This window comes from Rhinopithecus roxellana, chromosome 15 (genome assembly GCF_007565055.1).
Source record: "Rhinopithecus roxellana isolate Shanxi Qingling chromosome 15, ASM756505v1, whole genome shotgun sequence".
Taxonomy (NCBI): Eukaryota; Metazoa; Chordata; class Mammalia; order Primates; family Cercopithecidae; genus Rhinopithecus; species Rhinopithecus roxellana.
This window is the reverse complement of record NC_044563.1, coordinates 845,378-859,553: the sequence shown is the minus strand read 5'-3', so window position 1 is coordinate 859,553 and position 14,176 is coordinate 845,378. Positions and strand designations below refer to the sequence as shown.

Here is a 14,176-nt window from a genome sequence, read left to right as displayed (position 1 = left end):
ACAACACCATAGGGAGATAAGCCACTCCCAGCAACCAGCAAGCCAGAGTCCCGGGGGAGCAAAGGCAGAGGCCACGCAGAAGGGAGCAGCTGTTCCAGGGAGGGACCATGGAGGGCAGAGACTGAGCGTGGCCAGTGGGGACCGGGTGTGGCCAGGGGGAGCCAGGTGAGGCCAATGGGGAACAAGCATGGCTGGCAGGGAGAAAGCAACTGGCTCCCAGGACAGGCAGACCCAGGTTAGCATAGCATGTGGGGAAAGGGTACAAGAGCATTATCCACGTCCACTCACCGGGTGAGAAGAACTGTCCAAATGCCCTGCAGAAGCAGGGAGTAGAGAAGTGGGAGCTGGGGAAGTGAGTGGGTCTGAGGGTGGTGAGGACTGAGGAGGACACAGTGGACACGCTGAAGGCTGGCAGGCTGCTGGGGAGCACTGCGGGGGTGTGGGTGGTCCCCAGGGTGGATGATCTGGGAACCGTGGAGCCAGTGGCTGTGGGCCTGGGGGCCGTGGTGGTCAGCACTTTGGGGGTGCGAGCTGTTCTCACAGTGGAGGAGGGGATGGCCGTAGACCTACTGGCCATGGTCGTGGTTGCTGTAGTGGTCTGCACTGGAAGGGTGCCTGCAGTCCCTGGGCTGGAGAAGGGGGTGGCTGAGGAGCTGGGCACTCTGGGTATGGTGGCTGTGGAGCCAGTGGCCTCAGTCGGGGTGGCTAGAGTGGTCGGCTCTGTGAGGATCCAGGTCGTCCCTGGAGTGGAGGAGGGGATAGCTGTGGAGCTAGTGGCCACAGTTATGGTGGCAGTGGTGGTCGGCTCTGTGAAGATCACAGTGGTCCTCGGAGTGGAGGAGGGGATGGCCGTGGAGCCCGTGGCCACTGTTGTGATGGCTGTAGTGCTCGGCTCTGTCAGGATCCAGGTCGACGCTGAAGTGGAAGAGGGCGTGGCCGTGGACCTTGTGGCCACTGTTGTGATGGCTGTAGTGGTCGGCTCTGTGAGGATCCCGGTCGTCCCCAGAGTGGAGGAGGGTGTGGCCGTGGAACCTGTGGCCACTGTTGTGATGGTTGTAGTGGTCGGCTCTGTGAGGATCCCGGTTGTCCCTAGAGTGGAGGAGGTCATGACCGTGGAACCTGTGGCCACTGTTGTGATGGCGGTAGTGTTCGGCTCTGTGAGGATCAAGGTCGTCCCTTGAGTGGAGGGCATGGCCATGGAGCTGGTGGCCACAGTTACGGTGGCAGTGGTGGTTGGCTCTGTGAGGAGCCTGGTCGTCCCTGGAGAGGAGGAGGGCGTGGTCATGGAGCCCGTGGCTACTGTTGTGATGGCTGTAGTGATCGGCTCTGTGAGGATTGAGGTCGTCCCTGGAGTGGAGGAGGGCGTGGCTGTGGAATGGGTGGCCACAGTTATGGTGGCGGTGTTGATTGGCTCTGTGAGGATCCCAGTCGTCCCCCGAGTGGAGAAGGGCGTGGCCATGGAGCCCGTGGCCACTGTTGTGATGGCTGTAGTGGTCAGCTCTGTGAGGATCGAGGTCATCCCTGGAGTGGAGGCGGGTGTGGCCGTGGAGCCCGTGGCCACTGTTGTGATGGCTGTAGTGGTCGGCTCTGTGAGGATCGAGGTCGTCCCTGGAGTGGAGGAGGGGTTGGCTGTGGAGCCAGTGGCCACTGTTGTGATGGTTGTAGTGGTCGGCTCTGTGAGGATCGAGGTCATCCCTGGAGTGGAGGAGGGTGTGGCTGTGGAGCCCGTGGCCACTGTTGTGATGGCTGTGCTGGTCGGCTCTGTGAGGATCCCAGTCGTCCCTGGAGTGGAGGAGGGGTTGGCTGTGGAGCCAGTGGCCACAGTTATGGTGGCAGTGGTGGTTGGCTCTGTGAGGATCCCTGTCGTCTCCAGAGTGGCGGAGGGCGTGGCTGTGGAGCCCGTGGCCACTGTTGTGATGGCTGTAGTGCTAGGCTCTGTGAGGATCCAGGTTGTCCCTGGAGTGGAAGAAGGTGTGGCTGTGGAGCTGGTGGCCACAGTTATGGTGGCAGCGGTGGTTGGCTCTGTGAGGAGCGTGATTGTCCCCGGAGAGGAGGAGGGCGTGGCCGTGGAGCTGGTGGCCACTGTTGTGATGGCTGTAGTGCTAGGCTCTGTGAGGATCCAGGTCGATGCCAGAGTGGAGGAGGGTGTGGCCATGGAGCTGGTGGCCACAGTTATGGTGGCAGTGGTGGTTGGTTCTGTGTGGATCCTGGTCGTCCCCAGAGTGGAGGAGGGCGTGGCTGTGGAGCCCGTGGCTACTGTTGGGATGGCTGTAGTGGTTGGCTCTGTGAGGATCCCGGTCGTCCCCAGAGTGGAGGAGGGTGTGGCCGTGGAGCCCGTGGCCACTGTTGTGATGGTTGCAGTGGACGGCTCTGTGAGGATCCTGGCCGTCCCCGGAGTGGAGGAGGGCATGGCCGTGGAGCCCGTGGCCACTGCTGTGATGGTTGTAGTGGTCAGCTCTGTGAGGATCTCGGTCATCCCCGGAGTAGAGGAGGGCATGGCCGTGGAGCCTGTGGTCACTGTTGTGACGGCAGTAGTGGTTGGCTCTGTGAAGATCGAGGTCGTCCCTTGAGTGGAGGACGTTGCCATGGAACTGGTGGCCACAGTTATGGTGGCAGTGGTGGTTGGCTCTGTGAGGAGCCTGGTTGTCCCTGGAGGGGAGGAGGGCCTGGTTGTGGAGCCCGTGGCCACTGTTGTGATGGCTGTAGTGATCGGCTCTATGAGGATTGAGGTAGTCCCTGGAGTGTAGGAGGAGGTGGCTGTGGAACTGTGGGCCACAGTCTGTGGGCTAGAGGAGGGTGTTGCCATAGAGCCAGTGGCCACAGTTGTGGTGGTGTTGGTCAGCACTGTGGGGGTGTGAGTGGTCCCTGGGATGGAGGAGGGGGTCACTGTATAGCGGCTGGTTGTGGGTGTGGTGTTTGTGGTGATAAGTGCTGTAAGGGTGCTTGCAGTCCCTGGGCTGGAGGAAGGGGTGGCTGTGGAGCTTGTGGTGATGGCCATGGTGGTCAGCACTTTAGAGGTGTGAGGTGTTCCTGAGGTGAGGAGGGTGGCCGTGGAGCCAGTGGCCTGGGTCGTGGTGGTCGTGGTGGTTAGTGCTGTGGAGGTGTGGGTGGTCCTTGGAGTGGAGGAGGCGTGGGCTGTGGACTGGGTGGCCGTTAGTGCGGTGGTCTGTGCTGTGAGGTTCCAAGTGGTTCTCAGGGAGGAGGACGGGATGGCTGTAAAGCTGGTAGCTGTGGGTGTGTTGGCTGTGCTTGTCAGCACAACTGGAAGGGTGGATGCAGTCCCTGGACTGGTGGAGGGAGTGGCTTTGGAGCCAGTGGCTGTGGGTTTCGTGGCCGTGGTTGTCAGCAATTCTGAGGTGGCAGCAGTTGCTGGGGTGGAGGAGGGGGTGACTGTGGAGCCGGTGGCCACAGTCGTGGTCAATGTTGTGGTTGGCTCTGTGAGGATCCAGGTGGTCCCAGGAGTGGAGGAGGAGGTGGCCGTGGAGCCGGTGGCCACAGTTATGGTGGCTGTGGTGGTTGGTTCTGTGAGGATCCAGGTGGTCCCTGGGGTAGAGGAGGGGTTGGCCGTGGAGCCAGTGGCTTCAGTTGTTGCAGTTGTGGAGGGAAATACTTCAGTGATTCGAGTAGTCTGTGGGGTGGAGGAGGGGATGGCTGTGGAGCCCGTGACCACTGTTGTGATGGCTGTGCTGGTCGGCTCTGTGAGGATCCCAGTCGTCCCTGGAGTGGAGGAGGGGTTGGCTGTGGAACCAGTGGACACAGTTATGGTGGCAGTGGTGGTTGGCTCTGTGAGGATCCCTGGCGTCTCCGGAGTGGTGGAGGGTGTGGCTGTGGAGCCCGTGGCCACTGTTGTGATGGCTGTAGTGCTAGGTTCTGTGAGGATCCAGGTTGTCCCTGGAGTGGAGGAAGGTGTGGCTGTGGAGCTGGTGGCCACAGTTATGGTGGCAGCAGGTGGTTGGCTCTGTGAGGAGCGTGATTGTCCCCGGAGAGGAGGAGGGCGTGGCTGTGGAGCTGGTGGCCACTGTTGTGATGGCTGTAGTGCTAGGCTCTGTGAGGATCCAGGTTGACGCCAGAGTGGAGGAGGGTGTGGCCATGGAGCTGGTGGCCACAGTTATGGTGGCAGTGGTGGTTTGTTCTGTGTGGATCCCGGTTGTCCCCAGAGTGGAGGAGGGCGTGGCCGTAGAGCCCGTGGCTACTGTTGGGATGGCTGTAGTGGTCGGCTCTGTGAGGATCCCGGTCGTCCCCAGAGTGGAGGAGGGTGTGGCCGTGGAGCCTGTGGCCACTGTTGTGATGGTTGCAGTGGACGGCTCTGTGAGGATCCTGGTCATCCCCGGAGTGGAGGAGGGCGTGGCCGTGGAGCCCGTGGCCACTGCTGTGATGGTTGTAGTGGTCAGCTCTGTGAGGATCTCTGTCATCCCTGGAGTAGAGGAGGGCGTGGCCGTGGAGCCTGTGGTCACTGTTGTGACGGCAGTAGTGGTTGGCTCTGTGAAGATCGAGGTCGTCCCTTGAGTGGAGGATGTTGCCATGGAACTGGTGGCCACAGTTATGGTGGCAGTGGTGGTTGGCTCTGTGAGGAGCCTGGTTGTCCCCGGAGGGGAGGAGGGCCTGGTTGTGGAGCCCGTGGCCACTGTTGTGATGGCTGTAGTGATCGGCTCTATGAGGATTGAAGTAGTCCCTGGAGTGTAGGAGGAGGTGGCTGTGGAACTGTGGGCCACAGTCTGTGGGCTAGAGGAGGGTGTTGCCATAGAGCCAGTGGCCACAGTTGTGGTGGTGTTGGTCAGCACTGTGGGGGTGTGGGTGGTCCCTGGGATGGAGGAGGGGGTCACTGTATAGCGGCTGGTTGTGGGTGTGGTGTTTGTGGTGATAAGTGCTGTAAGGGTGCTTGCAGTCCCTGGGCTGGAGGAGGGGGTGGCTGTGGAGCTTGTGGTGATGGCCATGGTGGTCAGCACTTTAGAGGTGTGAGCTGTTCCTGAGGTGAGGAGGGTGGCCATGGAGCCAGTGGCCTGGGTCGTGGTGGCCGTGGTGGTTAGTGCTGTGGAGGTGTGGGTGGTCCTTGGAGTGGAGGAGGCGTGGGCTGTGGACTGGGTGGCCGTTGTTGCGGTGGTCTGTGCTGTGAGGTTCCAAGTGGTTCTCAGGGAGGAGGACGGGATGGCTGTAAAGCTGGTAGCTGTGGGTGTGTTGGCTGTGCTTGTCAGCACAACTGGAAGGGTGGATGCAGTCCCTGGACTGGTGGAGGGAGTGGCTTTGGAGCCAGTGGCTGTGGGTTTTGTGGCTGTGGTTGTCAGCAATTCTGAGGTGGCAGCAGTTGCTGGGGTGGAGGAGGGGGTGACTGTGGAGCCAGTGGCCACAGTCGTGGTCAATGTTGTGGTTGGCTCTGTGAGGATCCAGGTGGTCCCAGGAGTGGAGGAGGAGGTGGCCGTGGAGCCGGTGGCCACAGTTATGGTGGCTGTGGTGGTTGGTTCTGTGAGGATCCAGGTGGTCCCTGGGGTAGAGGAGGGGTTGGCCGTGAAGCCAGTGGCTTCAGTTGTTGCAGTTGTGGAGGGAAATACTTCAGTGATTCGAGTAGTCTGTGGGGTGGAGGAGGGGATGGCTGTGGAGCCCGTGACCACTGTTGTGATGGCTGTGCTGGTCGGCTCTGTGAGGATCCCAGTCGTCCCTGGAGTGGAGGAGGGGTTGGCTGTGGAGCCGGTGGCCACAGTTATGGTGGCAGTGGTGGTTGGCTCTGTGAGGATCCCTGTCGTCTCCGGAGTGGCAGAGGGCGTGGCTGTGGAGCCCGTGGCCACTGTTGTGATGGCTGTAGTGCTAGGCTCTGTGAGGATCCAGGTTGTCCCTGGAGTGGAGGAAGGTGTGGCTGTGGAGCTGGTGGCCACAGTTATGGTGGCAGCGGTGGTTGGCTCTGTGAGGAGCGTGATTGTCCCCGGAGAGGAGGAGGGCGTGGACGTGGAGCTGGTGGCCACTGTTGTGATGGCTGTAGTGCTAGGCTCTGTGAGGATCCAGGTCGACGCCAGAGTGGAGGAGGATGTGGTCATGGAGCTGGTGGCCACAGTTATGGTGGCAGTGGTGGTTGGTTCTGTGTGGATCCTGGTCGTCCCCAGAGTGGAGGAGGGCGTGGCTGTAGAGCCCGTGGCTACTGTTGGGATGGCTGTAGTGGTCGGCTCTGTGAGGATCCCGGTCGTCCCCAGAGTGGAGGAGGGTGTGGCCGTGGAGCCCGTGGCCACTGTTGTGATGGTTGCAGTGGACGGCTCTGTGAGGATCCTGGCCGTCCCCGGAGTGGAGGAGGGCATGGCCGTGGAGCCCGTGGCCACTGCTGTGATGGTTGTAGTGGTCAGCTCTGTGAGGATCTCTGTCATCCCCGGAGTAGAGGAGGGCGTGGCTGTGGAGCCTGTGGTCACTGTTGTGATGGCAGTAGTGGTTGGCTCTGTGAAGATCGAGGTCGTCCCTTGAGTGGAGGACGTTGCCATGGAACTGGTGGCCACAGTTATGGTGGCAGTGGTGGTTGGCTCTGTGAGGAGCCTGGTTGTCCCCGGAGGGGAGGAGGGCCTGGTTGTGGAGCCCGTGGCCACTGTTGTGATGGCTGTAGTGATCGGCTCTATGAGGATTGAGGTAGTCCCTGGAGTGTAGGAGGAGGTGGCTGTGGAACTGTGGGCCACAGTCTGTGGGCTAGAGGAGGGTGTTGCCATAGAGCCAGTGGCCACAGTTGTGGTGGTGTTGGTCAGCACTGTGGGGGTGTGGGTGGTCCCCGGGATGGAGGAGGGGGTCACTGTGGAACCACTGGTTGTGGGTGTGGTGTTTGTGGTGATAAGTGCTGTAAGGGTGCTTGCAGTCCCTGGGCTGGAGGAAGGGGTGGCTGTGGAGCTTGTGGTGATGGCCATGGTGGTCAGCACTTTAGAGGTGTGAGCTGTTCCTGAGGTGAAGAGGGTGGCCGTGGAGCCAGTGGCCTGGGTTGTGGTGGCTGTGGTGGTTAGTGCTGTGGAGGTGTGGGTGGTCCTTGGAGTGGAGGAGGCATGGGCTGTGGACTGGGTGGCTGTTGTTGCGGTGGTCTGTGCTGTGAGGTTCCAAGTGGTTCTCAGGGAGGAGGACGGGATGGCTGTAAAGCTGGTAGCTGTGGGTGTGTTGGCTGTGCTTGTCAGCACAACTGGAAGGGTGGATGCAGTCCCTGGACTGGTGGAGGGAGTGGCTTTGGAGCCAGTGGCTGTGGGTTTCGTGGCCGTGGTTGTCAGCAATTCTGAGGTGGCAGCAGTTGCTGGGGTGGAGGAGGGGGTGACTGTGGAGCCGGTGGCCACAGTCGTGGTCAATGTTGTGGTTGGCTCTGTGAGGATCCAGGTGGTCCCAGGAGTGGAGGAGTAGTTGGCTGTGGAGCCGGTGGTCCCTGGGGTAGAGGAGGGGTTGGCCGTGGAGCCAGTGGCTTCAGTTGTTGCAGCTGTGGTGGGAAACACTTTGGTGATTTGAGTAGTCCCTGGGATGGAGGAGGGGATGGCTGTGGAGCCCGTGGCCACTGTTGTGATGGCTGCAGTGGTCGGCTCTGTGAGGATCCCGGTCGTCCCCGGAGTGGAGGAGGGCGTGGCCGTGGAGCTGCTGGCCGGGGTGCTGGGGCAGTGGCTGTAGTTGCAGCAGAAAACACGGATTTCGTAGTTGAAGCACATCTTGAACTTCCCCACCTGCTGACGGTTCCTGCAGACCAGGCCGACGTCCAGGCTGCATTCCACGACCTGGCCCAACTCCCGCAGGGGGACACCAGGCTGGGCCTGGGCGCGGCATTCAAGGCCCAAGGGCTGCTCACAGATGGCCCCTCCAGCCGCACGGATGTTGGAGTAGGTCTCCAAGTCCCCGCCAGAGGGCCCCGACATGGGGTAGCTGTAGTCCAGCCAGTCTGACCAGGCACACTGGGGCTCACAGCCCGTGGACACCACTGGGGTCGTGGGGGCCGATGTGGGGCTGCTGGGCAGCAGGGTCGAGGTGTGGGTCTCGCTGGGTGTGGCCGTGGCCGTGGTCCTGGAGGTGGCCGTGGTGAGGCCTGGGGTGGTCTTCCCTGGAGAAGGGCGTGACTCAGTGGTTCTGCTGTGAGTGTGAGGTCTGGACAGGGCTGGAGTCGAGTGTGAGGTGGTACTGGTGGTTCCTGCTGGGGTGTGGGAAGTCACCGTGGATGGCTCTGTGATGTGGGTGGTGCCCGAGGTGGCCATGGAAGTCTGGGCTGTGGGTACCGTGCGGGGACTCTCGGGGAGCTGGGATCGCCCATGTGTGGTGGCTGTGGTGGACAGCACTGGGGGTGTATGCGTGGTCCCTAGGGCAGAGGAGGGAGCTACTGTGGTGCTGGTGGCTGCAGGTGTGGTGGCCGTGGTGGTCAGCACTGGGGAGATGGGAGTTGTCCCTGGAGTGGAGGAGGGGGTGGTGGTGGAGCCTGTGGCCGTGATTGTTGTGACCGTGGTGGCCAGTGCTGGGGGTGTACCAGCGGTCTGTGGGCTAGAGGAGGGTGTTGCCATAGAGCCAGTAGCCACAGTTGTGGTGGTGTTGGTCAGCACTGTGGGGGTGTGGGTGGTCCCTGGGATGGAGGAGGAGGTCACCCTGGAGCCTCTGGTTGTGGGTGTGGTGTTTGTGCGGATCTGCACTGGAAGTGTGCGTGCAGTCCCTGGGCTGGAGGAGGGAGTGGCTGTGAAACCCATGGTTGTGGTAGTCAGCACTTTGGTAGTGTGAGCTGTTCCTGGGCTGGAGGAGGCGGTGGCCATGGAGCCAGTGGCCCCGGTTGTGGTGGCCATGGTGGTAAGCCCTGTGAAAATATGGGCAGTCTCTGAAGTGGAGGAGGGTCTGGCTGTGGACATGGTGGCTGTGGGTGTGGTGGTCTGTGCTGTGAGGGTCCAGGTGGTCCCCAGAGAGGAAGAGGGGATGGCTGTAAAGCTTGTAGCTGTGGGTGTGGTGGCTGTGCTTGTCAGTGCTGGAAGGGTGGGTGCAGTCCCTGGACTGGAGGAGGGAGTGGCTTTGGAGCCGGTGACTGTGGGTGTCGTGGTCATGGTGGTCAGCACATTTGGGGTGGCAGCAGTTGCTGGGGTGGGGGAGGGGGTGGCTTTGGAGGTGGTGGCCATGGTTGTGATGGTCGTGGTGGTCAGCACTTTTGGGGTGTGAGCTGTTCCTTGGCTGGAGGAGGCGGTGGCCATGGAGCCAGTGGGCATGGTCACGGTGGCTTTAGTGGTTGGCTCTGTGAGGATCAAGGTGGTACCACCCAGGGTGGTACCAGTGGTTCCTGCTGGGGTGTGGGAAGTCACCGTGGAGCTGGCAGTCACAGTTGTGGTGGTTGTGGTGGTCGACCCTTTGGGGGTCTGAGCAGTGCTTGAGGTGGAGGAGGGGGTGGCTGTGGAGCTGGTGGCCTGGGTTTTGATGGCTGTGGTGGTCAGCACTTTCACAGTGTGAGCTGTTCCTGGGGTGGAAGAGCGCCTGGCTGTGGCGCCTGTGCTCCTGGGTGTGGCGCCTGTGCTCCTGGGTGTGGCAGCCGTGGAACCAGTGCTCATGGGCACGGTAACTGTGGATCCGGTGCTCGTGGGAGTGGTAACCGTGGGTCCGGTGCTCGTGGGAGTGGTAGCTGTGGATCCGGTGCTCGTGGGAGTGGTAGCCGTGGATCCGGTACTCGTGGAAGTGGTACCCATGGATCTGGTGCTCGTGGAAGTGGTGGCACAGTGGCTGTCATCACAGCACAACAGCCGCACATGAAAGTTGTGGCAGTACCACAGGGGCCCAGACTGGTCACGGTTCCTACACACCAGCCCAATGCTCACGTCACATTGCACCACCTGCCCCAGGGCCTCCAGGGTTTGGTTGGGCTCCTTCTCAGAGCGGCACTCAATGTCCCATGGATGCTCGCAGAAGGTGTGGCCAGCAGAGCGGATGACCCCAAAGGTCTCAAAGTCCCCACCATCAGGGTCAGAGCTGGGGTAGTCCTCATCAAACCAGTCTGTCCAGGTGCAGTGAGGCACACAGCCCGTGCTGGAAGACGGGGGGCCAGAGGGCAGGGTCGTCCTGATGGTGGGCCCAGAGCTGGAAGTCCGCAGGGTTGTATGCACATGGGCGGTCACCAGGGGGGACGTTGTGGGGGTGCTGGTCACAGTTGGACTGGTGGGCATGGATGGAGCCTGGGAGGTCTGCTGCCCCCTGGTAGGGAGGAGGCTGGTGGTGGAAGGTGGAGAGGCAGAGGGACTGGTGAGGGATACCCTCTCTGTGGACTTGGAGAAGCTGGGGCCAGTTTGAGTGGTGGCCAGAGTTGAGGATCCTGTTACTGCTGGTGACTTTGTGCTCCAGGTTGCAATGGCTGTGGAGGCAGTCACTGTGGGGCTGGTGGCCCCCATGGAGGTGAGTCTGGGTGCCTGTGTGGAGGAGGTGGGCGTGGGGGCGGCTGTGCGGGGGCATTGGCTGTAGTCGTCACAGCAGAGCACACGCACATTGTAGTTGAAGCACATGTTGAACCTGCCTGTCTGGTCCTCATTCTTGCAGATCAGCCCTGTCTCCAGGCTGCAGGTCAGCACCTGCCCGATCTGGTCGATGCTTACCTCGGGGTAGTTCTCCGCCCGGCACTCTATGCTCTTTGGTGCCCAGCACATCTTACCCCCAGCGGCCCTGATGTTTTCAAAAGTTTCCATGTCCCCGCCTGCGACCCCTGAGGTTGGGAAGTCCACGTCAAACCACTCTGTCCACTCACACTTCGGTTGACAGTGGGTAGTGCTCTGGCTGGTGGTGGCCTCAATCAAGGGGCTCAGCGTCGTCTCTGTCCTGGGGGTGCTGGTCTCAGCCTGAGAGGTCAACAGTTCGCTTGAGAGTGTCGGCGCCAGGCTCGTGGTCAGCGGCTGTTTGGAGCCGGAACTGGCTGTGCCTGTCAGGTGAGCTCTGGAGGTTGCCGTTGTCGTTGGGGCTGGCGTGGGTGGCTGTGAGGGATGCCATGTGCCCGAACTCCTCGTGGTCCCTGGCAGGACTGAGCGTGTTGGAAGGCTAGATGTGGCCACCCCTGGGACAGTGGGTTCTGTGGAGCCTGCAGGAACCGTGGGGCCTCCTGTGGTGGCTGTACCAAGGGTGCCCGTGTATCTGGGGGATGTCAGTCCTTTTGAGAGGGTGGGGACTACTGTGGTGCTGGTCACCCCCAGGCTACTTGTTGACTGCAGCGTTGAGAACAGGACCTGGGTGGTGGTGGTGGTGGTGGCCGTCTCCAGCTCTGTGGCTGGTGGTGGGGTTGTGGCTCGTCCCCTGCAGTGGTCGGTGCTGCAGCACAGGACCCGGATCCTGTAGTTGTAGCACATCTTGAATATGCCCTCCTGCTCCCAGTTCCTGCACACCAGGCCAAAGCGGACGTCACAGTGCACCTTCTGCCCCACCTGAGCCAGGGGCCAGTGGGGGAAGCTCTCGGCCTGGCACTCTATGTCCTTAGGCTGCTCACATAAGTGCCCTCCTGCGGCTCTGATCTTATCGTAGGACTCAACGTCCCCTCCAAGTTGTTCAGACTTGGGGTAGTCCTCATCAAACCACTCTGTCCACTGACACCGGGGCTGGCAGGTAGTGGTACCTGGGGCCAGGGAGGTGACCGTCGTGGGGCCTGAGCTGGACCCAGTCTGTGAGGTGAGGGCTGCTGTTGACCGGATGCTCGGGATCACCCACAGGGTGGTCTTTTCAGTTGCTGTGGTCTGGGTAGGGGTAGGCACAGCAGGCTCCGTGCTGGCACTGAGGGAGGGCTGAGGGCTGGTGCCTGGGGCCAGGGAGGGGCCACAGGGCACGTATTCACAGCAGAGAACCCGTAGCTCATAGTCGTGACAGAGCGGGGGGCTCTGCTGGCTGTTGGCGCACATCAGCCCCCTCACGCGGTCACAGTCCACCTGCTGGCCCAGCTCCCCCAGTGGCATGTCGGGAAGCTGCCCTGCCCGACACTCGATGTCGGCTGGCACAGGGCACACCTGGTACCCTCTCTGCCTCAGGTTTTCAAACGTCTCAAAGTCTCCGCCTCCCAGACCAGGCTCTGGGTGGTGCCCGTTGTACCAGCTGGACCAGTGGCAGACCTCGCGGACACACACGGTGGAGACCGGGAGGGCTGGGCCTGCAAGGGGCGTGGGAGAGGGGTCCTGGCTCAGCATCCTCCAGTCCTGGCCTCACAAGGTGGAGGGGCCCTAGAGGACCCTTGTCCCAGGGCTGGCCCTGCCCCTGTGGGATACTGGGGACCCCAGGTGCCTGCCTTAGCCTTGGTTAGAGGATTTCTGCATGAGGGACTGGAGCCTGGCAGCCTGGCCTTGAGGGAGCCGGCCAGCTGGGATAGGCCATGCTGAGGGATGGGATGGAGTCTGGGAAAGCTTTACTGCCCCCTTGGCTTCCTGGGGAGCCCCTGAAGACACACAGGGTGTTGGGGGGGCCGTGCACCCCTAGACAGAGCTCGGCAGGTCAGTGGATTGGGACTGTTGCTACCATTCAGGGCACCTGCATTAAGAGCCCAGGGGTTCCCTCCTTGTTACCCAGACATGACCGGGCCTCAGGAGAGCCAGGCAGGGCTTACTTGTCGTGGAGTGGGGGACCCAGCTAGTGGTGAAGGTGAATGGCGTTGTGGCCGGAGTTCCAGGACATGCCACAGCCTTCCTGACAATGGTGCCGTTGCTTCCACAGATGGCGATCAAACAGGCACCAAGCCCATCGGTGGTGTTGTAGATGACATCTTGGTAGCCGTAGGTCCTGTCCTCATAGGTGCAGGTGCAGGCTGGGGATGGACCAGAGTCACCCGGTGCCTTCGAGCCCCTGGCCCCGGCCCTCACCACTCCCCCACCCCCCTGGCCCTTCCTTACCCTCAAGGGTATGAGCGCACTGGATGCCACTGGGCGTGCAGTTACTGGGGGTGGGGGAGAGGTGAGCTGAGGGCTTGGGAGGCAGCCTGAGGGGCCTGCTCCCCAGCCCTGCTCCCCCAGCGCCACCCGCTCCCCACCCCCTCACCAGCTCTGGCAGTTCTCCGCTGTGGGGACTCTTGCGCCAATGTCATAGTAGTTTCCATCCCTGTCGTAGCAGCCACACTGGGCCACGCACTTCATCTGGTCCTCATTGAAGAAGGGCTGGCTGGGTGGGCACTTCGGGTAGCAGCCTAGGGCCGGCAGAGTGAGCAGAAGACTCACCGGGGCCCTTTAGTCTCTCCAGCCAGGGACGCCATGCTGTAGGGAGTAGCCGCCCCCTACCAGCCAGCAGGGGCCTGCCCTCAAGGCTTGCATTGTGCAGTTTGAGGGAGCCTACACCACATCCCTGGGGAACCCCGGCCCCCCATGTACACTCGGGAACCCAAGGATAGGAGGCTCCATCCAAGAAAGGCTGTCCCTCACCTTCCAGGCCAGGCAGGTCCACCAGGCAGTGCCCACTGGGGTTCCGGCAGGTTTTTAGGCAGGGTGCCCCACAGGGCTGGTAGTGCCACTCACAGCCCCCGTGTGGGTTGTAGAAGTCACAGAACAAAGCTGGGGCACAGAGGGCGGAGGCTAAGGAGGCGCCCACCGGCCCTCACCCTTGTTGTGAAGGGCAGCCCCCACCCTGGGTGTGGGGGCCGGTGTCCCCAGGGCCAGATCCAGGCTTGTCCCAGACATGCAGGGCCTTGGGCCAGGTGGTGCCTCACCTTCCCCTCCACTCCCCAGCCCTGCCCTTGGAACTCCCGTCCCCCAGGAGCCGTCTCGTGCTGGGGTGACCTGTCTGGTGGTTTTGCACAGGTCTGCCTCTGTGCATAGGAACATGTGCACTCACATGGAGGCACATGCGTGTTGGATGTCTGTGTGCGACTCAGGCCCAGGTCAATGCACCTACAGAGGCTGTCACACCTCCTCCCCTGCCCAGGCTGCTCCACCCTTCAGCACCACGGACAGAGCCCGACTCACGGCAAGTGTCCGGAGTCCGCCAGGACACACACAGGCCCGCGTCGTGGCAAGCCTGGGCGTAGGCAGCCACAGCCGTGCAGAAACACTCGCAGTCACCACCCGAGTCACAGGCACACGCGTCGTTCACGCAGGCCTCGTAGTACTTGGTGGAGTCAACCTAGGGGTGAGGCCAAGGTGCAGCTCAGCCAGGCCAAGGTCCCCCCCGGCCAGGGGGCGGCTGGCCCAGGGCCAGTCGCTGGAACCATTTGTATTTCAACACCCCCCATGGCAGCTCTCTGAGCTCCCTGACTCCTGGGTCCCGGAATACCTCAGAGCGTGCCCCA

At 62.0% G+C, this 14,176-nt stretch overlaps 1 protein-coding gene across 1 annotated transcript in view; it reads right to left on the bottom strand.

Moving 5' to 3' along the window:
* MUC5B (mucin 5B, oligomeric mucus/gel-forming) overlaps nt 1-14,176 on the bottom strand; it is a 38,973-nt gene that overhangs the window by 8,765 nt on the left and 16,032 nt on the right. Inside the window, exons 26-39 of the mRNA XM_030917735.1 lie at nt 13,854-14,010; nt 13,314-13,442; nt 12,937-13,081; nt 12,792-12,835; nt 12,509-12,706; nt 10,308-12,058; nt 10,059-10,149; nt 9,747-9,937; nt 9,504-9,666; nt 9,322-9,406; nt 9,101-9,210; nt 7,468-9,010; nt 4,020-7,341; nt 289-3,628 (exon numbers count right to left, since the gene is read on the bottom strand). Coding sequence (XP_030773595.1) covers nt 289-3,628; nt 4,020-7,341; nt 7,468-9,010; nt 9,101-9,210; nt 9,322-9,406; nt 9,504-9,666; nt 9,747-9,937; nt 10,059-10,149; nt 10,308-12,058; nt 12,509-12,706; nt 12,792-12,835; nt 12,937-13,081; nt 13,314-13,442; nt 13,854-14,010 — 11,269 coding nt within the window. The remainder of the gene's footprint in view (nt 1-288; nt 3,629-4,019; nt 7,342-7,467; nt 9,011-9,100; nt 9,211-9,321; nt 9,407-9,503; nt 9,667-9,746; nt 9,938-10,058; nt 10,150-10,307; nt 12,059-12,508; nt 12,707-12,791; nt 12,836-12,936; nt 13,082-13,313; nt 13,443-13,853; nt 14,011-14,176) is intronic.